This window comes from Uloborus diversus, chromosome 5, assembly GCF_026930045.1.
Source record: "Uloborus diversus isolate 005 chromosome 5, Udiv.v.3.1, whole genome shotgun sequence".
In the NCBI taxonomy this organism is placed as follows: Eukaryota; Metazoa; Arthropoda; class Arachnida; order Araneae; family Uloboridae; genus Uloborus; species Uloborus diversus.
In genome coordinates, this window is record NC_072735.1 from 145,919,300 (window position 1) to 145,946,007 (window position 26,708).

The window sequence follows — 26,708 nt, forward strand, 5'->3', positions numbered from 1 at the left end:
GTTTGCTCTCTACAAAAATTCAATAATATTTTATCTTCACCGTCAACACATATTGATTAACTTTACCCATCAATAAAACAAGCTCTCACCCACAGTTCCCTAAAAGCCTCCGATTTCGGCAACCCTACTGAAAGACTCAAAAAAAAGTTCAATAAACTACTTTTTGCTACAATCTCTGTATGACCGGCTTAATTAAAACTTAAATCAAAGTCCAAACGTGTCAGCGCTTCCTCCAGAATTAGATTACGGCAATCGAAACCGAGCTTATATAAAGATTCTGCAACCCCTCATTCCGAATCAATTCCGGCCTTTATCCTGAAGTCACCATACACGTGTCAGAAACATCATAGAAGTATTTCAGTTGCACAATCTCATATTTTTTCTAGGTAAGTTTGAATTTGAATTTCGTTCCAAAATGCAACAATGTGCAGTTTTCTAGACCAGTGGTGTTCAACCTACGGCCTTATGTGGCCCATTGTTATGTTCAATGTCACAAGTTGAAGACTACGATTAGTTCTGATGTCACAAATTAGGAGCCATATATTGAAAAATTGATTTTCGAAAAACAAATGCAATAATATAAGAATAATAAAATAAAATTAGCAATATCAATCAATGTTAATCAATCAAGTACTTGATAGTAACAACTCTTGGTTCCAATTTTTTTTTTCCATGTTTTTCTCTGCTAATTACAAAAGTTTTTAGCATTTTGAAATTTTATATGTGTTTTTATCCTCAAGGATCATTTTAATCAAGAGGTGTGGCCCTTGGATAAGAAAAGGGTGGGCACCACTGTGCCCACCTAGCAGGGCTTGATCAAGCCACAGTGGTGCCCTGGGCCAAAAGTTTCATGCATGCACTCTCCTCACTCATTAGTGGTTTGATGCAACTGAAAGTGCTCGGGAAAAAAAAATCTTAATTAAATGCAGAATTTACTATAGTTGAACAAACTGCAACATAATTTTAATATAATATTATATGAAATTTTGTTATGAAAATATACTGAACGTTTAATTTATCATCACAACTAATCGAGAAATTAATGAAAAAGACAAGAACAAAAAACATTTGCAAATACTGTTTTAAATACTTTAATGCATAAAGCCTAATAAATGCAAATATTAAAAGTTGTAATGTGACTTTGAAAAGAGTAAGGGGCTCTAAACTATGGGGCCTCTTGGTCCAAGGTCCAGTTAGCCCTTGCGTAAATCAGGACCTAGAGACCAGACGTTCTCAAATTAATAAACATTGCAGTTCACCTTTCAGAAGGAATCCCAGTTTGTAGCGTCTCATTTTATTCTCTGATTGTTTCCCGAATTGCTTCATTCCGATTATTTTCGGATAGTGGGCTCTTGGATTATTTCGTGTGTATTAAACTTGGCACAGAAATACTATATAAACCGTTTGTTTTTTTGAAAGTTTCGTTTAGTTTAAACTAATGATGGGGGCAGGGGAGGGGGAGGATAATTTCTCGATATGAAAAATTTTCCACTATATTTTTCCAGAAAATTTTCTGTGCAAAAAAGTCAATTTTGCGGTGAATATTTTGTGTGACATACTAAAACTTCTCATGTTTTCCTTCATTTCTTAATTTCAGCTGCATTGAAACAAAATAATGCAGGTTTTAACTTCAACTTTGTACGGGACAAGCATAAACTTATTATTTCTTTAAACGTAAATTTTTACTGCTTCATTTGAAAATAATAACATAGCATTTCTCAATTTAAGTATTCACTGGACGCTTATAGAAGATTAATAACTATAGTTGGGGCAAACTTAACCTGATAGCGTCGTAATGTTGCTCAGGATGTGCGCCGAACAAATTTGCCGAATAAAGACATTTTTAGAGGTCAAAAGGACCTCCCATCGGAGCATCCCTGACTCGGAATAGTATTTTGGGATTTGAAATAAAATGTTGCTTTTAATCTTTAATTTATAAACAAAAATAATCATAAACAGGTTGAATTTTAACTTTTTAAATTTTCACTTTTAATTAGGATCTTATTTAAAACTCTTATTCGTTTCGGATTCTTTCTTTTCGGAAAAAAAAAAAAAACGAATGAGATTACAAACAAAATTATCAGAAGAAAATCGCATTTTTGTATTCTATAAATAAGCGTAAAATGTGTAGTGTCACACTTCTTGTGTCATATCCTCCCTCTTTCATGTCCCAAACTGTCAGTTTTAGGAACCCCCATCTCCCCCTTATCCCGAACTAACAATTTCATGAATCCTCTCCTTTCCTTCCCATGTTCGAGCACTAACCCAGTTAAGGTGCCTTATATGAGTTTTCTCCTACACATAGTGTAAATGCGGTGTAGCTACATTTAGAGCGCCTACGAGATAACAGACGTCCCCTTTAGATGCTCTGCAGTGAAAAATGCTAAACGACAGTACGGAATACTTATCGTCAGAAAAAATGTGTCGAATAACGATATTTATAGGAGGTCACGGTGACCTCCCGTTACCTTCCATCGGTGTGTATAATTGAAGAAGATGGTGGGTGAAATACTTATTCGTTGGAATTCGAAGATCGTCAGAATTCATAATTCGTGTTTGTTTTCAAAGCGTATATAATTTCGAACCATTAGACGAAATGTCTACTAAAAATAATAGTTTAAAAACTAAAAAAACACGCATTTGTAGCAAAATTAACCAAAAAGTAAAAAATAATCTTTGGATGACAGTAATTGACCTAACACTTAATTTTGATGCAATAAATAAAACCGTGAGATGCTGTCTATTTACATTTTTGCACGGAGAACAAATGGATGAAATAAAGGACAACTGATAAGAAGCCCCCCCCCCCCCACGCTTTTTTGTATTACATAAAAATTGAGTGTTTGGTCTAGTACTATCACCCAAAGATTACTTTTTACTTTTTAGTTCATTTTGCTACAAATGCGTGATTTTTTAGTTTTTTAAACTATTATTTTATTTTATTGTTTTTAGTTTAACTTGTTTTACGAAAAAATATTCATTTGAATGTAATTCAAAATCTTTTATATTCATGTTTATCCAAAAAAAAAGAGAGCGACTAAAGGTCTCGGGCAGCATTCGAAACGCGGTCTCTCGAACTCCAAAATGAATAACTATACCCCTTAAAGTGCAATAGCCGAGCTTTAAAATCGTTCAACTACGCTTATAAATTGCCTTTCAAGTAATTGTCTGATCCAGCTAATACATCTCAGTCATTAATGTATGTGTGCGGAAATCATATTTACATTACTTTGAAAATTTGAGATATTTTAATAAAAGTATTGTTCAATAATGGCGTGATCAGCAATGAATTGCCAATTGAAGACTCACTTAAATTTTGGCATGAAATTAGTTAAAAACAATACTAATTCATGTTCTAATTACCTTGGAACAATAGAACAAATTTTATCTGATGCAGAAAAATCAAAGTTTTTTATTGATGTTTTTAAATATTTTTTGCGAGCATTTTTTAAAGTTTTTTTTTTTCTTCAAATTTTGCTTTTTCACATTGTTGGAATTTAGGCCAAAATATTGATTAAAATTGGAATAAACTAACAATTAATAGTTAATTAATTAATTAATTTTATTATAGAATATTGCATTGTCATCGGGGCTGAGGTCGCGTGCCAAATTTCAAGAATCCGATCGCAGAAAGTGGGTGAAATTTGAGTTGCAAGATTTCGTTACACCATTCTTAAACTAAAAAATAAAAATAAATGCATAAATGTATCTTTTTTACGTTTTTTTCTCTCTTTCTTTTGCAAAACGAATTTAGAGGTATTTGAAAGGAAATATTTAATTGACGTACTTTTCAAAAACAGAAGTAATTTCTTTTTAATGAAATTATTATTATTATTATTTTAAAAATGAGAATCTGGGGAATTAAAAACACTGACACTTACAATTAAAAAAAAAAAAAAGAAAATTTGAAAATTCATAAACTTGACGATGAATGCTGAAATACTTTCTTAGGGTTCAACCAAGGAAGCACCTGAGCTTTAATATTTTTTCCCTTTGTCACTCCTTCTTCGAACTCGGAACAATCGGTTTCATGTATGTTTTTAATTTCGATATTCGCTGGCTTTTTAAAATTATTATGTTGCCTTTTAAATAATCATCGACCCCTCCCTTCTATCACTCCTCAAGAATTGTCACCCCTCACCCCCTTGAGGAGCCGAATTGCCCTGGTTGGGAATCACTGATGTAGATCATAGTATTCACTCCGCCCTTTTGGATTTTTTTTTCTTTTTAATTTTTGTTATTTTGTTCTAAGGATACAAGTATCGTACTCTTGTTTTTGTAATTCTTTGAATTTTACATTAGATACTCGTACCTCCACTTTGCCCCACACCTAGGGCGAAGTGAAAATTTTCAACTAATTTTTGAAGGTACAAATTTACTGCCAAAATGAAACATAGCATGTCAATGCAAGTTTTGTGATAAAGTAAATTGTTCTTTCTGTACAAACTGTAATTTCAAAAACAAATTTCTAATTTCTTCATTTTGGTAAAAGGAAATTTATCCCTATATTTCACTTTGATCCACTTTCTCCTACATTATAATGAGCGTGAGTGAGTGAGTGTACTAATATGTTTTATTCGGTTATCTCAGCTCCATACCTTACATAGCATCTCTTCTTCTTCGACTGTTCCCCTTTCCTAAATGTCAATAATTCTTAAAGGTATACCACGTAGAGTGTATACATTTTTATAGCTTCGATTGTAAAAGAGATAAACTTAACGGCTTTTAATGACATTAAAGCGCATAAGATTGTAGCTGTTAATGCATAAAACAGACCAAAATTCTTCTTCCTTTGTGAAGGTAAATGGAGATGTGACCCAAGGCGTATGAGCACTAAAATTTTATCAGCCGAACAATGAAACGTGTGTTGGAAGACGAACGACAAAAAAATAATAAAAATCTTCCTGATAATGAATGTTTTGGATTATACACATTATTTAGATCTTTAGTTCATATAAACCCAAAAAACTAGATTACAAATAAATATTAATTTTTTTATTAAGCCTTCTTAAAAGAGTGAAGAAATATTTATCGGTTTGACCCTTATCCGCCGCTATGACAAAAATTGACTTAAAGCACGCTTATTTTTCTGTATGAATCCCCCCCCCCTTATGAGCACCTCTGTAATATGGCTCTGAAAACAATGCACTTGATCTTGAATAATCTCATTCATTTTGGGTTGAAAGAGAAGTTCTTACATTGAGACAACGCAAATAAACTATTATTGGCAAAGCAAATTGTATTTTCTTCACTCCAATTTTGACATATGGAATCAAATAATCCTTCGCTCATCTGAAGTCATCTTATTAGAGCCAGACTATTTCATTTGGGTTCATTAGGGGGCAATCCCCCCCCCCCCCCCGCCTGGCTTTGAGAATATAATGAATTTACATATAAGTGCGCCTGTGCTTTTGGTTTCTTTAAAGAAAAATTGGCATTGAGAATACACCCTTTGACTCCAATTATCCCGTGGAAAATGTCAAAATGACTGACCTGGGGCAGTTTTCGAAATATGTTTTTTTTTTTTATTATTGAAAATGCAATTGTTATGTAAATTGGTTTCCACTCACTTTTTCGTTTGATGAGTCCCCTTAAATCCCAAGGTGAGTTTCCCCAGAACCAGATCTGATTACTCGCAGACCCCGCAGTGCATGGGGGGGGGGGGATACGCCCTTAATGGTTTCAACGGCCCACAAATGGGAAAAAAAAAAAAAAAACCTGCAATAAGACTTATTAATGTTGCAAATAACTATGCACTGCTGGCCTCTGGGGTGGGGCCCCACTGATTTTGTTGCGGTGGGGGGGGGGGGCGGAGGAAAATTTATAGTTCTGGAACTGGTTCCCCCCCAAGTATTTTTTCCCCAACTTCTCTGCGGCGAGGAAAAAAATGATTAAAAAAAATATTCTAGTTCACTATGCTTGATGAGGTTTCTGCATAATGAAACATGACGCAAGTAAACATAACGTGTTTGGTATAAAACAGTTCGGAAAACTAACTTTTACACATATAAAACAATTTAAAATTTTTACCAGCGAATGTATAAATTTTTAATTACCATTCAGAATAGCTTCAAATGAAAAGCCTACTTTATAAGCAAAAAGAAATACAACAAAAAACACAGTAACAAGAGAACCCAAATTTCTATCGGCAACAAGTTTTTTCTTTTACAATTTTGAAGTCCTGTCAATTTTTTTTTTTTTTTTTTAAATTTATACCAAACATTTTTTTGTTTACTAATCATGCTTGAAACGAATATTCACACGAAATAGTTAAAATATTGTGGTTTTTAGAACGAAGGCATGAAATTCACTATTCATAAAACAATGAAAATTAAGGAAGTACATAACATACTGTAGTGAAGTTAAGAAAAGTCTTTTTTGTAAATAATTTTTTGTAAATAATTTTTTTTTCTTCTGATTCTAAAATTTACATATGTACGTTTGCAATCATGTCGTAAATGAGTGACATATAAAATCATACAACTCTTTGTCTTTTTTTTTTCTTTTTTTTGTGGGGTGGTGGGGGGGGGTGGCGGGCGTGCATGGCGCACATTGCGTCATTTACATTTTTAGGGAGGATTGAGAGGTATCCTCCTTTGTAGTAACTAAATTTTCAATTTCTTGCGTTACGCTAACGATTTTTTTTCGGTCTGCAAAGTTGCATCACTTATAAATCCAGGTGTGCTTGCCGCATGGTAGCGGCTGGACCTTTGATGATCGATTTCTTTACTTCTGCTTCTAGAAGATATTTTTAGATCAGTTACTATTCAGTGAAAAACGTTCCTCTCGCACTTGACACTTTATCTTGTTTCTACGTAAGCATTTCTTTCTTTTGCATATCTGGGGTATTTTCTCAATTTTGTAAGCCATGACTTTATTGCGTGGTCATTAAATGACCGCACTGAAACAGGGAATAATGCATCCAAATCATTGGACACGCGTCGTCACGTGATATGTGAGGCGATGAGAATTTGAGTACCTGATTGGCTGCCTTATAAATGGCCGCACATCGGATCATTGCAGCGGTAGAGACAGTTTTGTATCCGGTGTAACATAGAAAAGATGCAGTATTAAGCCGGCTGTCAGTAGATGAATTTGAAATAATATAAAATATAGCTGGCAATAACTTTTTTTCAATCATTTGGATTTCTTTCTAGTCTTTTTTCCGGTAAGAACTACCCTTGTCAATACATTTTTAACATTTTAAGTTAATCGATCATGCAAACTATAACTATAATTTCTTAAACTGTTCCACTTGGCATTATATACCTAATCAATACGAATATTTTTGTAGTAAGAGAAAAATATTAGATGCTTCCAAGAAATCAATACTTATTTGTTACTGTTCAATATTTCTGCAGCATATTTCGTAAATTTTATTAGTCGAACTGGATCTCGAAGACAAATATTGATCCTAAAGAATTAAAGATTCATTAAAAATACTTTGAATACAATCTTCAATTGTTTATTCAGTGTGTTGCTTTTAGTTATCATTTTTTACTGTTTTTTTTTTTTTTTCATTTTTAAAACAAGTTGCTCTTTTTATTATTTTGCCAGAAGCAATGACTTGAAAGTCAATTTTATTTTTGAACTTGTCACCACAGTGAGTGCTTTGTAGCTAATATGTTAACATTATTTTCACTTCAACCTGTGTCAGATTTTTTTTTTTTTTGAATAACCTTGGCATTTTTGTTTTTATTGTAAACATAGTTTTAATTTTCTTTTTGGATTTTTAAAAATAATTGTTAAACTTGCTTTTTTCACCATAACATATTTTTGAAAATAGAAATGCATTGCATTACTCTTTTTAAGTGTTCCAACTGTGTTGAAGGTGTTAAGTGATATGAAATGGAAAATGACAATTGTCATTATTGTTATTTAATTTTTTTTCTTTACTCTTATGATTGTTGTATACTAATTCTATAAGAACTTGATTGAGATTTTGAAATTAAACAATTTTTTTTTTACTATTTCATTTAAGGTTTTACAAAATTGATATTAAAAAAACAAAAGTAGTTGAAGCCTAACTTGTTTATATATCTATGTTAGAGTAATGATGTTTAGTATAAATCAAAAATAGTTTGAAAAAATCTTTGTTTTTAAGTTATGAGTTCTAATAAAAATTGCACTTGCACATTATTTCATTTTGTAATTGCAACACTGACAACAATTTGCTTCAATTTCGAAAATCTATTTCAAACATTGAAATTCTTAATTTATGCTGTAGAAACTGAATACTTTTAAAATAATTCTTTAATTATTCTTCATTATTGTATTGCTTTGTGCACACTATTGTTTTTAGTTAAAAGTGCTAAGAAGATAATGTTTTCTTAACTAATTAAAAATTTTTATAATGAATAATTTTTGATGAAATGTATGAAAACTATTTTAAAACTCTATTGATACGATAAAGAAATATTCATCCGGTTCATGTAAAAATAACTTAAATATTTAACCACATTTTATCTTAAGTGGACCAGTCATATTCTGTTTGCAGAGCAGCATATCTTCATGCTTATCAGTCCGGAGGACCACTTACTTTTTTTGAAGAATTTCTAGTGCTGCAGGATTTTAACTTAAGCAATGTTCTTTAAAGTTTTTGACCAGTTCTTTTTAAAATATGGTATATCCATTCAGTTCAAAACTGGATATAAGTATTAGAAAATATATATTGAAAACTGATTGCTGGTACAAAAACTCTTATAATGTTCAGACTCCAAAACAAAACTAGTCTTAACCAAACTTGTTAAAGTATGCATATATTGAGTTTTGGAAAGTTTTGAGCATTTTATATGGATGAGCCACAATTCTATAGTTGTCAAACCAAATTTATCTACTTATTGAACTAATTGGATATAAAATTTCCTTCTTGTAGAGACCAGATTTTGTAAAATTTATTCTCACTTTTTAGAATTGTTCCAAAACTTTCATTGTTGAACCAATTTGAATTTTTGCATTCTTCTAACCCATTAAGTGCAAATTCTCAAATTTTGGGAACCTTTGATTAAGATTTTGAAATTATTTTAAATTGAATGATAGAGAACCTAACTTTATTGGTAATTTTTTCAAAAAGGTTTGGAACGTAAAGTTAAAAACAAAAAAAAAAACCTTCAATTTCTCAAACATTTCTCCGTTTTTTTATTACATGGGAAAAAACTTCCCTAAAAATTATTAATATGAATGCAAAAAATTAGAAACGTAGAATATGAAGCTAAATAAAGCTTTTTTCCAATCACAATAAATGGCCCACACAACACAAACTGGTGGAATAGACGTTGAAAAGTCGTCGAATCTGGTCTGAACACTCGTCTATAACTGATCTAAAAACCGTCTGTAACTTGTTGAAATGTCCCCTCAGAACAGTCGAAAGTCGTCTTGTACACGTCGAAAAGACGACTACAATGGATGAAAAATGGTGGAATTAGATCAATAATAGATGATATCCATAGCGCTAGATAACGTTACCAAGTTCAGTTATAGATGATCTAAAAAACGTCTTCTAGGTGCGCTTATTAACACAGCACACCTTTTTTCAATTTTGGACTCTTAATTGTAATGTTTATACGACACATTACATTTTCCTTAACCTTTTAACATTCATACATTTTTGTCTAATCTGCCAGTTCAATTTTTTAGTACTTATTGCAATTACACTATTAAACTTAAAACCTTATTTTCAATTTTTCATGTGTGTTAGCTTATTTTTTTTTCCAAAGGTCTTATTTCCATATATCATTTTGAAACAGAAATCATCAACAAGATGAATAAGCTTACCGAAATCAATAAGGCGCTATAAAACAGACGCTAAAATATCAGAAGTAAAAGAAGGCGGTGCTGCTCAACGTACGTTGAAGCACGTGCTTCAACACTAATAACACAGCAACAAGTGTTGCCAATTATGTTAATAAATTATAAATATCATCATTGTCATTAATATTTTTTTAAAAATAAAGTTCTAGCCCTTTAACCAATGTTACATGAACTAATGAACTATTTTTAATTCACTTTTTGCAGCATTTAGCACCACCGCAATCCACTTTCACCCATCACTGTTTGTGTTGATTCTACTGGACACTTCTATTCGACGTTTAGTAGACGACCCTTGTGGATGATATAATTTACGTCTGTAAAGGATTACTAATAGACGTCCAATTATAGACGTTTAATAGAACATCTAGAAATGACGTTTATTAGTTGTAGAATAGATATCACCTTTAGATGTAGATGAGTATAGATGAGTTTCGATGAGAAATAGTCGTTTTATAGACGAGTGTGCTGTGTGGGGGGGGGGGGGGGTCAGTCAAAAAAAAATTTAAAGGAGTTTTATAGGAGTTTATTTACCGATGTCCCAAAAGGGTAGACTTTGCGTGTTCAGATTAGCAGAAAGTTACGGCTGGTAGAAATGGTCTTCACCCATTTTGCATGAATGAACTCTCCCTTCTCTATTTTTTCCTGTTGAATCCACAGCTCCCTTTTGCATTTTCTCATTGTAAACACTCTGTTGTTCAAGGTCAAGATCAGGTGCTTTTATCAAAATAAGTGACATTCCCATAGTTGCCAACTCGTACAATTTTGCCGTACATTGTAAGACTTTCGGACGTTCTCTCTCTATTTATCGGATAACAGCATGGAGAACATTTTAATCTGTAGGAACTTACAGAAAAACTATTGCTTCAAACAAGTTGTTGATAGATAATTTTTGAAAGTTGCAAAGTCGGCAACTTTTAAAAGTTTAAGTTCAAAGAAATGAAAGTTTATTTATTTACTTATTTTTAAATTTATTTATTTATTTTTTACTTATAAAAGCACAGATCAAGTAAAGGTAAGGATTTGAAAATGTTATAATACTTTAAATTTCAATACTTTTCTTTATAATGGTCAAAAAAGCGTAGAAATAGCCACCGCATACATTGTAAGATTTTTAAAGTTGGCATGTTGGCAGCTATGCATTCTATTTCTCTGGAAGAAACTGCTCGAAAAACAAGTGCCAATCCTCCCTAAGGTGGATGACCCATCTCTCTGATTTTCTACAGAGTGCGGAAGAGATTTCCCTAAAATGAGATCAAAGATTGCTTTAAAATTATCCTCCTCCCCTATAAATGTCAATAGCTCAGTCAGCGCCATGTGCTCCTTCCCCCATGAGGGCACCCCTGGAAAAAATACAATAAAGTCTAGGTCAAGGGCTTTCAATAAGGGAGGTAGGATTTCAGTAGAGAAATTTCAATAGAATATTTTACTGTTTCTTGCATTTTTGACTTTGCCACTTGCATAAAAAAATATGGAAATAATATATTTTAGCATATTACAAGAAGATGACTGTAGTATCACTTGTTTGTGAACAGCCAGATTCTGTTCGGATAGTTGTGGAGAAAAATAAATAATCGAAATTGATTAGATCACTGGTAATGCGATAACTGTCTCAATTTGCATTCTTACAATTTACTGTAATTTGTTGGATAAAATCGGTGAAGCTAGAACCATTGCTAGTTCCTCAACTTGAAGCATGCAGGCCATTGATCTCTGAAACCATTTGGATGATGTAAATCATTTCATCAAACATGTTGTGAGGCAACCGAAACATAGGCTGTGAGAAAAATCTCACCTATGATGAAACAAATACACCGTTAGGCAGCCCAAACATACCTTAGTTCCATTTTATACCAGTCTAATGCTTCGGATCATTGTCATTTACTGTTACTCGATCCTCGAGGTGGTTATACTTGAAGAGACCTACCACTTTCCTTTTCGTATATGGAAAACCTAAAGCTTTTCACTATAAGATACTAAATTGTGTGAGAAAAGTTCCGTTTCGTACACAAATGTATAAGAAAAAGGAATGAAAACCAAGCTCAGATCAGCGTACCCGAAGAGCGAGCATGGAAAGAAGGGGGCACATCCTTAAGGGGCCCCAACAGCTCAAGTATTGGAGAAAAAAATGGAAATGACTAGCACTAAGACTTATTAACTTTGCAAATATACACCGTTGGCCTCTGGAGCTAACCTCTACATATTTTGTTGCAGGCGGCCCAAAATTTATAGATCTGGGCCTCATGAAAACTTACAAGTTCTATATTTCTATGCTTGAATATGTTAAATATGTGCTTCAAGTACCAATAACTAACTTTATTTATTACATAAAGATGATTTTTGGGTTTTCAAACTGGATTTAGTCAGATATTACTCAAGTATTAAAATAGTGGCAGGGATATATATATGTTATCCCCATTAAACGCCAATTCTCGCACTTTGGGACCATACCATATATCCTAACCTAATAAATATTTTTGCAAAATTTCAGCTACATATGATAAGAACTTAATTTACTTTAAGAATTCACTCTTGTCCGTCCCCTTCTCTCTTACTGTACCTCTTTGCTGTTAATATTTATTTACTTGAAGTGTAATAGGAAACTTGATTTACTAAAGGTTTGTTTAAAAAACAGCAAAACTAAGTCTTACTGCAGATTTGTATAAATATTTTCTACATTTTATTTCTTTTTAAAGATTTTGGCTAATTCTAATTGCGTTATCTTCTATTGCAGGTGTCCATCATTTCATGTTTTGTAAATAATATTTCATTAGAAGAATTTAAGATATTTCATCATGCCAGAAGAAATTGTTATAACCGGCATGTCCGGTAGGTTTCCGGAATCTGATAACGTTGCAGAATTTGCTGAAAATCTTTTTAACAAAGTAGACCTTGTTACAGAAGACAACAGACGATGGGAGCCAGGTAATTAGTTTCTTAATAAAATTTCACTTTATTTTAATATGGATAAATGACAAACATTTGTTTTTTTTGTGCATTTCAATAAAGTTGCAGAATTTCCTGCATTAGTAATAGATCTGCTAAAAAGTGCCACATAGGTCTGGTCAGCTTATAGTACTTTGAGACAGGGGCATTCCACTGTATTTTTGACATTTATGTAGAGTCCGTAATGTGACCTTTTTTGTCATAACTTTTTAATTTACTGTTTGATTGGCATATTATTTTATTTTGATCTTTTCCTACCAACACACCAGCTCAAATTAAAATAATTTGCAAATCAAACGGTAAATTAAAAAGTTATGGCAAAAAAAGGTCACGTTACAGTCTCTACATAATGTCAAAAATACTGTAGAATGCCCCGACAATGAATATATATTTTTTAAAAAATTATTTTTTAGAAGTCGGTTATAATATTGCAAGTTGGCATGGGGCCCTGTGCGATTGCCCGGCCAAAGAGCCACCCCTGCTCAGTACCTTTTAGTAACATTTCTGTCAAAGGTAGCAGGCTAGTTAATTTACAGCTCAAATGCTGTATATCCCCCCCTTGTTGATTTCTAAACATTAAAAGAAATAAACGAACCACTTGACCAACATTTTGATGCACAAAAATTGCAAATTTTTTTGCATCAAAACATTGGTTAATTGAAGGCTTGCCAGACGTCCCAGTTTGACTGGGACAGACCCCAGTCAAACTGGGGGAAATGATAATGCCGGTTTTCAGACAAAATCCTGATGTCCCGGTTGGTTTACTTTAAATCCTGGAAAAAAATTAATTTAATTAGATGACCAAAAAAGTCTAAAAATAATTATTTGTGAAGGGTTATTTTAGATAATTATTTTGTCACTTGAAACATAGACTTATAACAGCATCATTAAACCAAAAAAAGATTTTCTAAAAAAAAGTCGTGGCGAATGAAAAATGCATCTAAATATTGTTCAAGTTTTTATTCCTCATTTAAAGATATTTCTTCTTACCGAAGTATTTTAATAAATATTTGCATTTAAGAAATAAAGTGTTTAAATTTATCTGCTTGTGTCTTTTGTCATTACCCTCGGCATCGAGAATGAACTACCCTCTAAAACAAGCAATCAGCCAGGGGTGTATGTGATCCGAAATTTGGCTAACAGCATTCTAAAGTTGATAAATTCAAAAAAAAAAATATATATATATATAATAAAGATTTTTTTTTAGATTCAATAAGTTTTGTTTGCATGTTTTAAAACTTTTAACTGGGGGGGGGGGGGGAGCTTTCTCATAGTTTCTGAAAGTTTTTTTACTGTCTTCAGAAATTTTTACTTGAGTCCACTATTACCCCGGTTCTCTATTGAATACTCATGTTGGGAGGGGGGGGGGGTATTCTGGTGTACCGGTTGAACATTTCAGAAATCTGGCAAGCCTAGTTAATTGGTTCATTTAATTTTCAAGCACAAAGATATTTATTAATTATTAAAGAAATAGCTGGTAGAAGAGAGCCTCAGCAGCTGCTTACTGGCACACTTAGTGCAATAGAAGTGGAAGATATGATTTCACCCTCACCCACTTTTCCTTTTATGTGCTGTTAATTCTGTACTATGTGTCACATTGAACAAGAGTTCACTAATGGTTCTTGTGAAACCAACCACTACACAAGCTAAAAAAATAAATAAAAGTATATTGTGGAATAAATGATTTTGTATTTAATAGAAGATTTATATGCACTAATATTTTGGTAATTTAACCAGAAAAAGATTTCATTAATTTACTCATGACTTGATTTTCAGGACTCTATGGCTTGCCCAGACGAATGGGTGTAATAAAAGATATCAGCAAATTTGACAACCAATTTTTTGGTGTTCATCACAAACAAGCTCATAATCTGGATCCTCAAGCAAGGATACTTTTGGAATTAACTTATGAATCTATAGTAGATGCAGGTATGAAATACTAATCATTTAATTTTGAAGAAATTTTTCATTCATTACATGGAATTCAAATTGAAGTTGTTAAACATTTTTATTTATTTTTTTGTTCTCTGTGAACCAAACCTAATTTTGTACCAATCATTAATGGAACCCAATATTATTAAATAATGGTGTACTAAATAATGGTAAACTCAATATTACTAAATAATGGCAACTGTGATTTAACTACGATAATAACTAGTCCCTTATCAAATTCTTTGGATAAAGCTTTTGTTTGTCAAATTAGTGAACCGGAAAATACAGGGTGTCCTAAAAAAGACTGACTGCTTTCAAAAATTTATGACAGGAAAACGATTAATGATAAAAAAACAACAAATTCTTGCTGAAAATTGGTGGCTCTAAATTTTTCCCTGAGAAATCCAAATTTCAGTTCAAAAATGTTTCAATAGATGGCGCTGCACATAATAAGCTGGTAAGTCAAAAAATAAGAATTGAAATTCTTCGATTTTTCCTCTGATTTTTCCTCTGATTGCGGCATGGGATTACAGGCGACAATTGTTTGAAAATATTGTTTTGTTCTTTTGTTCATTATTTTCGAAAAAATTATGACGTAATTTTCTATATATTTCTTTGATTTACGGGCTTACTATCGCAGCGCCATCTATTGGAAAATATTTCAACTAAAATTTGTAACTCAGAGAGAAAACAATTACGACCCACCACATGAATTTTCTGCAAGATTTTTTTTTTTTTATCATTTACCCTTTTCTTGTTATAAATTTTTAAAAACAGTCAGTCTTTTTCAGGACACCCTGTATGTAACTGTGTAAGATTAAAAGTATTCAATAATATTATATAATTTATAAATAATTTTACCGACATTTATTATTAGGTGTGTTAAACAAAATTATTACCTTATACGAGGAGGAAATATCTTTATTGTTACATATTTTTGAATTTTTTTGCCTTCATAATTTTTGTAATCACACTCTATTTTAACGGCCTTCTGTATATTTTCTTTCACACTAGTTACAACACAGTTGTTTGATATTGTTTATTAAATTTGTTTGTTTTCAATACATTGAGTTGTCAGACAGCTAAATTTCAACAATGCGTGGGCTTCCAGGATTTTTTTCACAACAGTAATAATTTTACTACATATAATTTTGATAATTGGAAAAAAAAAAAAAAAAAATCTAACTAGTCAATGCAAACAAAACATAAATTTATTCCAGTATAATTTATACCTCTGCTGGCAATTGTAATGCACATTTCTTTCATCAAGAAATTTTTTATCCCTAGCGTAACTATTAAAATTTTCATTTATAGGTTATGATCCTGATGAACTCAGAGGCAGAAACATTGGAGTATTTATTGGAAATTGTTCATCCGAGAGTGATGAATTTTTCACTTATGACCCAAAGAAAATTAATGGATATGCTATGACTGGTTGTTGTCGTGCAATGTTTGCCAATCGTATCTCTTATACTTTTGACTTTAAAGGTATATAATGAAGGGAATTTTTGGTACTCTAATTGATATTAGTTTGATTTTTTTTTCTTGAATCATGGCTAATACAGTGTTTGAAATTTTTAGAGCCACAATCACTAATCTCCTGAATTAAATTTAATAATTATTTAGTAGCAATGTTTTCAGTAAGATTTTTTCAAAAAGTGAAAAGAAAGTAAAAGTTTTTATTTTTTCGCTAAATAGTTATGTCAGTCAAAAGCAGCTTTGTGTTAAATTTTTTGTTTTCTAAAATTCTATCTATGAAGCTTTTCTTGATAAGTTATTAAATTATTATTTTATTATTTGTTTATCTAACATGAAATACACTTTGCAAGTATCTCGTTCAGGAATAAGTTGCAAGTTTATTTATATAGATAAAACATTTGGTTGTTCATTAATGAGTCTCTTTTTTTTTTTTTTTGAAGTTTTGTTTTTAAAAAGTTTTGAAAATTGAATTTTGTTTGTTATTAGGTAATTGCTTAATAATTGGATGTCTTTGACAAATTAAAAGAAAAGAAATTTTACAGAAGTAGCAGAACACGCACAAACACGAGAGGAAAAACTTGTTTTCTTTGGAAAGAATGAAAGCACTTCTTTTGCTGAATAGTTTAAAATATTATTAAAAATTCACTAGCACCTAGTATACTTGCACTATTGAGATTTTTTGGCATAATGCTAGTTAAAAAAGCCTACCCGGCTGCAGTAACCCCAATTAGTTACATTTTACTTAAAGAAGAATTATTTTCATGCACATTTTGTGCTTTCCTTTTAAACATTGCTTCATTTTTTATATTCATTTAAAAAATAACAAGCATTCAGTTGTTCTTAGCAATTCTGTGAACTACTAAAAATATAAAACAAAAAAATTGATTCAGTGATGAAAAACTTAAATAAGTGATTTTATTATAAGAGAGAGGTTAAAATTATAACCATAATAGAAGAAATGAAATCTTTGCTATCTACATAAAGTAATTTTTTTTAAGAAATAAGTACAGGAATGAAAAAATAGTAAAAGGTACATTCTAATTTTAAATTTGAAGGTGGTATATATTTATTGAGCACAAGATTGATCACAACATATGTGCTTTTATTAAAATCAAAGAGTTAAGAGAAAATTTTTCTAGTTTTTTTTTCTGTTCTGTTTCTTTTTGAAGATTTCCACACTAAATGACATACTGTCTTATGCAGTATTATTCCCCATGTTAAGTTTCGTTATAAGTATTAATTAAAAATGTCCAGCTGCATGTAAAAAATATATATTTACAGGACCAAGCTTTTTAATGGACACAGCTTGTTCATCAGGAGCTTTGGCATTGTATGAAGCAGTAAAAGCTATACAGACTGGGCAGTGTGAAGCTGCTATTGTTGGAGGAGCAAATCTGTGTTTAAGGCCAGGCACTGCTTTGCAATTTTATCGCTTAAATATGTTATCGGATGATGGCAGATGCAAAACTTTTGATGCTGCTTGTAAGTAAAAAGCTATTAGTTCATATTTAATTCAGTTCTTTAAAAAAAATAAATAAAAACATGATGTTCAATGCATTTTTATAGATGTTAAATTATGCACTGAATAAAAAAGATTGTTTAATAATTGATCTGTATTTGATAGGTAATGGATATGGGCGAAGTGAAGCTGTAGTAACTCTATTTCTACAAAAATCCAATGTTGCAAGAAGAAAGTATGCCTCCATTGTACATATCAAAACAAATACAGATGGTTTCAAAGAACAAGGTACAGTAACACTCAAGTTTTATACAAAATGAACTTTTTAATGTCAATTTTATCAATTTAGTTTTGTACATTTACAACTGTCATAGATAGTTTTTATTTCACATCAAAGATATATGTTGTAAATTGTATACAAATATTGAGTCAAAAAAAAAAAAAAAAAAGATATTTTTAAACGATGCTGAAAAATGTTAAATAACTTCTTATTTAGCGTGAACTATTTCGCTTTATTTAGCATAGCTCATTATTTTAATTATGTGCACCATAAATTTATATTTTTGTATGATCTAAAATCTTTTTTTTATTTATAAAATCTCATTTTCTCTAAAAAGAAATAAATAAATGATGTAGTATTTTTATGTCTGGGCATTTCACTGAGGACAGTTTGTAAGTTCATATTTTGTTTGATGTTCAATGCTGCAACATCAATTTTTATCCTTTTGTGTCAGTGCTCAAATTTGATCACTACATATGTAAGCAGGCTTAATTTGAAGTTAATCTGCTTTTTAATCAAGAAAGGATCCAACTTCTTTTTTTGGAGGGGGGACATTAGGCACAAATAGCTGATCTTTGGAAAATTTTTCAAGTAAAATGTCCACAAAGTTCAGATTTAGGCTACATTCAGTTGCTTAAGAAAGAAGGGGGGGGGGGGGCAATTCTCAACTCCCATGACCCCCCCCCCCCTGGATTTGCACTTGATCTGAATTCATAATTTCATTGCAATGTCACATTATTTGAAATTTTTCTAAAAAAGAGGTAAGCTAAATAAATAGTTGTGCCATTTTATTTTGTAATGCATAATATAGTTCCCATCATCCAATACAAACAAGTGTACTATATGTCAAGTTAAGAAGTGTAGCAAAAAGAGTATTTTTTTTTTAGTTTTTTTTTTTTTTTTTTTTTTTAAAGAATAAATTTATATTTAATGTATGGTTTTTCCTACCACATTTTTTTAATATTTATTGTTTTCATTTCATTGCATCTTAGGTTACTTTTTTAAAGCACAATTTAGATCTTTTTTTTCTCTGATCATAATTCATAACTCCTCTCATACTGTAATTCCTAGCAAAGCTGGGTATTTTCTCTTCATTTCATAGAACCTTTAAACTATTTTTACTTTAATGTTAGAATTGCATCCGTTTTAGTTCATGTGTTAGTATACAGGAACAGAATGACTTTCTGTAACAAATAATTCCATGAGTCACAAAAATGTAAATTGCTAATTGAACCAGAGTAGCATTGTACGATTAAAGTTACCAAGTGTACTAACTTACTACTGAGACTACAATTAACGAAGAACTTCATTGAGGATAGTTTTGACACTGTCAAAATCATATGTTTTCAATATCAAGGCAGTTATTATTGGAATATTTAGCAATTTTGAATGTTTTTTTCTTCCCTAATATAGGAGTGACATTTCCATCTGCTGCTATGCAAAAACAATTAATCAAAGAAGTATATGAGGAGAGCAAATTAGACCCTTTACAAGTATCTTTTGTGGAAGCGCATGGTACTGGTACTCCTGCTGGTGATCCCATTGAAATGTCTGCTATAGCTGAAATTTTTTGCAAAGGAAGGAATGAACCTCTTCTTGTGGGATCAACAAAGAGCAATATGGGCCATTCTGAGCCCTCTTCAGGTCTGTTTGAATGCTCTTTTTGACATTTGATTTTCCAATTATTATTTGTAGTAAAATTGTTCTTGTGTTCTTAGTTAAATTCAAATTTTGTCTATATCATCATCGTACTTCAGCTGTTCTTTAAACTGAAATTTATGAAAATTTTGGGCTGCCGTTTCCAAAAATTTTGGGTTGACAACACTTATTTATAATGTGTAACACATTATATATACATAAAGATGAAAAATTATATAAAAAGAACGAAAAACTTTTAAAATGTTTTTTTTTTCAGATGATTTCAATGAATTTTGTATACATATTTGACATATTAGATTTTTATGTGTGTGTGTGTGGGAGGGGGGGGGGAGAGTAGAACTTCTTCATAGTTTCCGAAAATTTCACTGCCTTCAAAAAATTTTACCTAAGTCCACTTGCACCCCTGGTTAAACTTAACATGAAGTTTTCTAAAGTGATCTAAGTGGTGGTAATCTAAAGTGGGTACCTCTTTTTAGGTCAAAATTAAACTTCTTCATATCTTTTTTTAATGAATGTATGTCTTTAGCTGAAAATCACCAAGTTAGGTGGTGAATAGCATTTTTTATAAAAAATAAAGATAGATAAATAAGTAAATAAAAAGAGAACCTGTTACAAAAAAAAAAAAGAAAGAAATCAATCTTTATCCATTATTATTATTATTATTATTATTTTACGTAGAAGAATAGTCTTGCGTTACTGAATGTTACATTTTTAAATTTAGGTATTTGCAGTGTTGTAAAAGTACTGATTGGCATGGAAACTGGTCTTATACCTCCAAATTTACACTTTAATACACCAAATCCAGAAATCAAGCCTCTGATTGATGGGGAAGTTAAAGTTGTAACTGAGCCAACTCCTTGGGAAGGTGGTTATGCTGCTTTAAGCTGCTTTGGTTTTGGAGGTGTGAATGTGCATGCAATTCTGCAATCCAACAGTAAAACCAAAAAGTCAGAGGAGGCACCTGACGGAATCTTACCCCAGTTGGCATTGTATAGTGGTAGGACTGAAGAAAGTGTATTAACAATGTTTGACTACTTAGACAAGGAGAAGTTGCCAAGAGAATTTTTTGCATTGTTACACAAATCTGTTTATACATCACCTCAGTTAAAACCATTCCGAGGGTATAAATTACTTGCTGGCGATCCTGAGGCATCAAGTATAAAGGTAATTAACTACTTTGTGTACTCATTTGTATGATTATTTTCTGATGTTAAACAGGAAATGTACTATTATGGCAAATTAAGTTTTCATAAAATGTAAATTATTTAAATTTTAAATATATTGATAATTTTATTTCAGTCATTGATAACCAATTTTACAAAATCATCAATTTTAAAAGTTGTCTAGATTTTGCATTCTCAAGCCTCTTCTTTTACAACAATTTTTGTGCAGAATAAATTTTTATATTTAAAATTTAAATTAAAGAAAAAACTTTAGTTTTGTGTTTAGTTCATTTTTTAACCGACTTCAAAAAGGAGGCGGTTATCAATTCATACCGTATGTATGTTTTTTTTTTTTTGTTTGTCCACTCATAGCGTCTCACCTAGTGAACCGATTTTGATGATTCTTTCTTTAATGGATAGGGGATGGCTCAACTTAGGTCCCATTACTTTATTTGACCATATTTGTTCTTTAGAAAAAAAGTTATGGGCAAAAAACAGTAAATTTTATGCAATTTCCCTATTAAATTATTTTGTAGCGAAGTTCGCACTTTTCATCCGTGGATAACGGTGGCTCAGTGGTAGAATTCTCGCCTCCCACACGAGCGACCCGGGTTCAAATCCCGACTAGGACTAAGTGAATTTTACTAAAATTTCGTTTCTACTGTTTCCCGTATTTTCTCGAATCTTCTATTAATTTCTGTATCTTTCCAAGTCTGGAAAGTTCCAGCACTTTCTGAAGTTGTAGATGTAACGTTCATTCGTGGTTCTGAATAAAGATCTCGAGTTGAGACTAACGAGTATTCGCTTCATTTGGCTTTCACATTGCCACGGAAATATAAGTTCGTTGCTTGAGGCACCTGGGGCCCTGCCCCTTATCCTCTGGTGTGGTATGTTGATAGTTCCTCGGTTGGGGCCATGGCTTTATTTTGGCGCAGAAGATGGTTGCGTGGATGTACGAGAGATGTGGCTTCCTCTAACGGGAGTACCATAATGGTTAGCCGAAGGCTCTTCAAAGTAAATTTCAACTAAAGTTCTTCTTTATTTAAATAAGTTTAAGTATTATTTTTTTTTTGCTTCCTACATATTTTTTTAAAGTTTTATACTTTTTTTCCCCGTGGGGGATTTCTAGGCTATTTGAATGAATAAAAATAAAATAAAATTAAGACAATGATAAAATGTTAACAAGAAATTTAAAAAGAAAATAGTGAAATGAAAATAGATAGGAGCATGCTCCCAGCCAGAGTGTAGCACAATAACTAGAGTCGAAACGAGGTATGAACCCGATAAGGGATTCACTCACCCCGTTTCGAAATTGAAACTAAGCTAGCAGAGCGCGAGGCCTGCGAGAATTTGCCGGATCCAATGGATCGTAATTTGGAAGGTTGTTAAGTAGTGGATAACACGGGGGATGTTGTAGTGAAATCTCTTGGCGAGCTTTTTGCAAAAGATGTGGAGCGTCGGGATGCCAACCTCTTCCACCAGCTTGTCCGTACGGACGTAAAGGCTTTCACATTGCCTTCGCTATCTTCATCTACGCGACAATAGGAAACTCAATGTTATAAAAGTTTGGTGCCATATAACAGTAACATTAATAGTAATTGTAATGATAATTTTGAATGAAGGCTTCTCTGAAGCAAGCATCAAATTTCTTCAAGGGATATTTCGATAATGGGGAATCTGGCGCTGTCGTCTCATTTTTGGCGTACATAATTTTATTTTAGTAACCCTGCTGATTTATAGTAACCCTATGTGAATTATCAAAATCTTCCTTTCTTCAGTGATATTGCTCCATAGTAGGGGTAAACCTAACCTGGAAGCGAGGTGATGCACTGATTACGATCTGCTTAGCCTTCACAATGCTACCATTAGGTTTGACTCAACTACTCTGTAGTATTTTTATCGTTATCATCTATGCCGATAACAGATGATCGGGGCTAAGTAAGAAAATACAGGATTGCATCATGAGCAACTTAGATGCTGTGGAATGTAAATTAGTTAGGAAAAACGTAATACTTAAATGGTTATAATTAAATTAACTACGCATGATTTCCAGAGAGGAACAAAGATAAGTTTTTAGTGCCAATCGCTTAAAGTTTAACGCGTGTCAATAGTTTTTTTTTTTTTTTATTATGGAGCATTTTGAAGAAAAAAATGTGAAGTTTCGTGATGGTAACTTCTTATTACTTCTGAAATACCTACATTTACACTAAAAAGAATGAAATAAAAAAATTTTGAAAAAAAATAGAACCGACTTCAAAATTGCTCTAAAAAGTGAAAAATAATTTTATTCTTTAAACACCATCGATAATGCTTTTAAACATAATTTTTGAAGTTGGCGCAAAAACGATAGATAAAATCATTCACAGTCATAACTCAAATACAACCATAAATTTAACCAGGACCAGTTTCTTCACTATCACATACATTATGCATTGATGACAGCATATTTGAATAGCGATATAAATGTTTCGTTCGTAACTTAGGATGCTTTTTCTGAAAAAAAATATGAACGAAGCATGGTTACACTGGATTTTACGTTTTGTTTTTGCGCCAACTTCAAAAATTATGTTTAAAAGCATTATCGATGGTGTTTAAAGAATAAAATTATTTTTCACTTTTTAGAGCAATTTTGAAGTCGGTTCTATTTTTTTTTCAAAATTTTTTTTTATTAATTTATTTTTGTAATTTTTGAGTTATGAAATGTTACTAGGTAGTTGTAACAATATTTAGTTACATGATAGTAGAAATTGTTAATATTTTTACACTCTTTTTTTTTTTTTTTTTTTTAAGTTTGATAAAGGTGTTTAAGATAAAAATTCACATCTTTATGAAAAAGAGAAATATATATTTATATTTATTCAGGTAAGTAAGCAATATAAATATGCTTATTTGAAATGTTTGCTTCTTCTGATAAGGTATAACTCATATGAATAGCTAAATTTTAATTCTCTGACTGAATTATTAGATACATATTTCATCTCTAAACTGTTTAACGAGATTGCTTCTTTCTGTCTTTTATATTTTTAAGCTGTTGTTGATCTCAAAAAGATGTTCTTGTAATTTTATTGTTTTGAATCTTAAATGCTAAAAGTAAAATTGATTACTATTTTAGCAAGTATCTGCTGAAAAACGTCCTGTGTGGTACATTTTCTCTGGAATGGGTACACAATGGCCTGGCATGGCAAAACAATTAATGAATCTTCAAGTGTTTGCTGATTCAATAAAGAGATCTGCTGAAGTTTTGAGGCCATATGAACTTGATTTAATCGATTTGGTAACTAATGGTGTAAAGGACAAGACTAACGTTCGAAGCATTATCCCTGCCTTTGTATCCATTGCTGCAGTACAGGTAATAATATATGAAATTTTAACACTAATATGGAAGTTAATAAAGATTTAATGTTCAATAGATTGTCCTGCATGAAATCTACGCCTAATGTTGGGGAAAACCTAACAGCACACTTAATGATGTGATCAAGCTCTTCGTAGCTTTCACAAAGCTGCCAAGTTAGCTTTGCTTCAACTATAGTTTTGACTTCACTACAAATTTGAGTTCACAGTTGATGTTTTGAAATTTTTATTTTCTTTATAGAAACGCTTTTAACTGCATTAAAAGGTTTAAAACCATTTAAGAAAATATAGCATGGGAAGAGGCATATAGATAATGCAAAAAATTGTCTGGAATTGTATCATGAAATTTTTCTTTTACTACATTTTGTGTACAAACATGAAAAAAAGATCACTCCAAATTTGGAAATCCAACTGCACTTTCTACTTGCAGCATAGCTGGAGTACAATATTTTTAATTACATTCACACAAATCTGTGTGTGTGTGTTTGAACTTTTATGTAATTTATTATTTTATTAACTGCGTATGTTTTATCCTTAATCGACATTTTCTTTTTTTTTCTATCTTAAAAAATGCTGCATTCATGAATTAAATTTTTTCTTTTTTATAATTTTGATTAAATAAATAATTTAAATTGAAATGTATCACTGGTTAGATTTTATTTTTCTATATTGTGTTTGCACTACAAAATTGCAGTTATATCCCTTTCCTCCCCCCCCAAAAAGGAAATAGTTTTACAAAGTTTTCTACTTTCATCTGTTTGGTTAATTAAATAGGGAATCAAATCTACTTCTCTTCAAATTATGTATATAAAATTTCATTAAAATATTTATTCTAGTTACATTTTGTTTTATTAATGAGCAGTTTGTATTAAGAATTAAGTTTTAACTTCTGGAAATAAATATAAATGAATTTTTAGGTGGCTTTAGTTGATGTTTTGAATGAACTTGGATTGAAACCAGATGGTATTGTTGGACACAGTGTTGGGGAATTGGGATGTGCTTACGCAGATGGTTGCTTTACTGCTGAGCAAATGATACTTGCTGCATACTGGAGAGGAAAAGCTGTTGAAGACTCTAATCTGGAAGATGGTGCAATGGCTGCTCTTGGTAATTTGTTTTTCTTTTCTTTCCATGTTCATGTTTTAAAAGTATTTTCATTTTTGCCCTTATCAAAAAAAACTTATAACAGTACAAAAATAAATAAGTGTAATAAAACTTGTCAAAAGGTTAAGACGGACAAATTTGTCAGTACTAAACTTTCTATGTATGAAAATGTTTTTTAAATTGTAGGTATTTGTCTTGATTTGCATTGAAAAAAGTTCAATGTTATCCTAGTAAATGAACTTTGCTTTTAATTACCTTTAATAGTTTTAACCCTTAAGCATCAAAATTAAGTATCCAATGTCATGCCTTAAGTGATAAAAATGAATAATATAATAGTTTTCAGCTGATTTTCCACTACACTTAATAATAAGAAAAAAGGGCAATTAAAATCAGCTAAAGGATGAAAATTTTAACCTGTTTGTTTTGTTGTTTTACAAGAAACAAAATAAGTTTCATACACAGTGTGCATCATCTTTATCTGGCAGAATGATTAAGATAACCATTAAACACACATTTCAGGTTCCCTGGTTCTAAGATTTTACAATTCTTGATTATGTGTTTGAACCAATTTGACTTTTTTTCCCCACTTTTCAGGAATCACATGGCCTGAAGCTCAGAGCCGCTGTCCCAAAGATATCTTTCCTTCATGCCATAATGCAGAAGATTCCGTCACAATATCTGGTCCCAAAGAAAGTGTAAAGGTTTTTGTGCAAACTTTGAAAGATGAAAACGTTTTTGCACGTGAGGTTGACAGTTGTGGTTATGCATTCCACAGCCAATATATTTTCCCTGCGGCAAGTAAGCTTCGAGCAGCTTTAGAAAAGGTAATTTTTTTCTTACTGAAATAAAGTTCAGACGCTTTGTTTTTCTCTTAACTTAAATTTAGCTATCATAATTTTCTAATTATTGATACTTATGGTATTTTCATAATGTAATTTAATGTGCATGAAACATCACGAAAAAAAAATCATTTTTGATGATAGCAGTTGAGTACTTGTAAAGTGAGAAAGTAAAAAAAATTATCTTGTTTTAACACATCTTCTTATGAATTACTTAGTTTTAAATTGTTGATTTGACTTGTTTTTAGGTCATTCCTGAGCCAAAAGAACGATCTCCGAAATGGATTAGTTCATCATACCATGAAAGCAAATGGAATGAGCCATCTTCCAAACTTGCCGATGCTGCTTACTTTGTACATAATCTTGTGTCACCAGTTTTGTTTCACGAAGCTTTGCACTATGTGCCTAAAAATGCTCTTGTTGTTGAAATAGCTCCCCACCACTTGCTGCAAGCTATTCTTAAAAGAGTTATTGGTGCTGATGCTGAATATATTGGGCTGATGAAGAGAAATGTTGATAATACTGTTCATCTTTTATCTAGTATTGGAAGGTAAGAAAGAATCAGTGTTTATGCCATTTGAAACTTATTCAGGCATTGGAAAAAGAAAAAAAAAAGTAACAATAATATATGAATTGAAAAGTAGAAAAGATGTATAGAGGACAGTTTAAAATTTCTACCTGTTGCTTGT

General features: G+C 31.5%; 1 protein-coding gene across 1 annotated transcript in view; it reads left to right on the plus strand.

Moving 5' to 3' along the window:
- Nucleotides 1-365: 365 nt before the first annotated feature.
- Nucleotides 366-26,708, plus strand: part of LOC129223401 (fatty acid synthase-like) — a 48,440-nt gene continuing 22,097 nt past the window's right edge. Inside the window, exons 1-12 of the mRNA XM_054857996.1 lie at nt 366-386; nt 12,542-12,732; nt 14,530-14,682; nt 16,000-16,173; nt 17,446-17,646; nt 17,789-17,911; nt 19,317-19,547; nt 20,284-20,726; nt 23,838-24,074; nt 24,994-25,183; nt 25,775-26,004; nt 26,268-26,569. Of these exons, the coding sequence (XP_054713971.1) occupies nt 12,603-12,732; nt 14,530-14,682; nt 16,000-16,173; nt 17,446-17,646; nt 17,789-17,911; nt 19,317-19,547; nt 20,284-20,726; nt 23,838-24,074; nt 24,994-25,183; nt 25,775-26,004; nt 26,268-26,569 (2,414 nt within the window). The 5' untranslated portion in view covers nt 366-386; nt 12,542-12,602. The remainder of the gene's footprint in view (nt 387-12,541; nt 12,733-14,529; nt 14,683-15,999; nt 16,174-17,445; nt 17,647-17,788; nt 17,912-19,316; nt 19,548-20,283; nt 20,727-23,837; nt 24,075-24,993; nt 25,184-25,774; nt 26,005-26,267; nt 26,570-26,708) is intronic.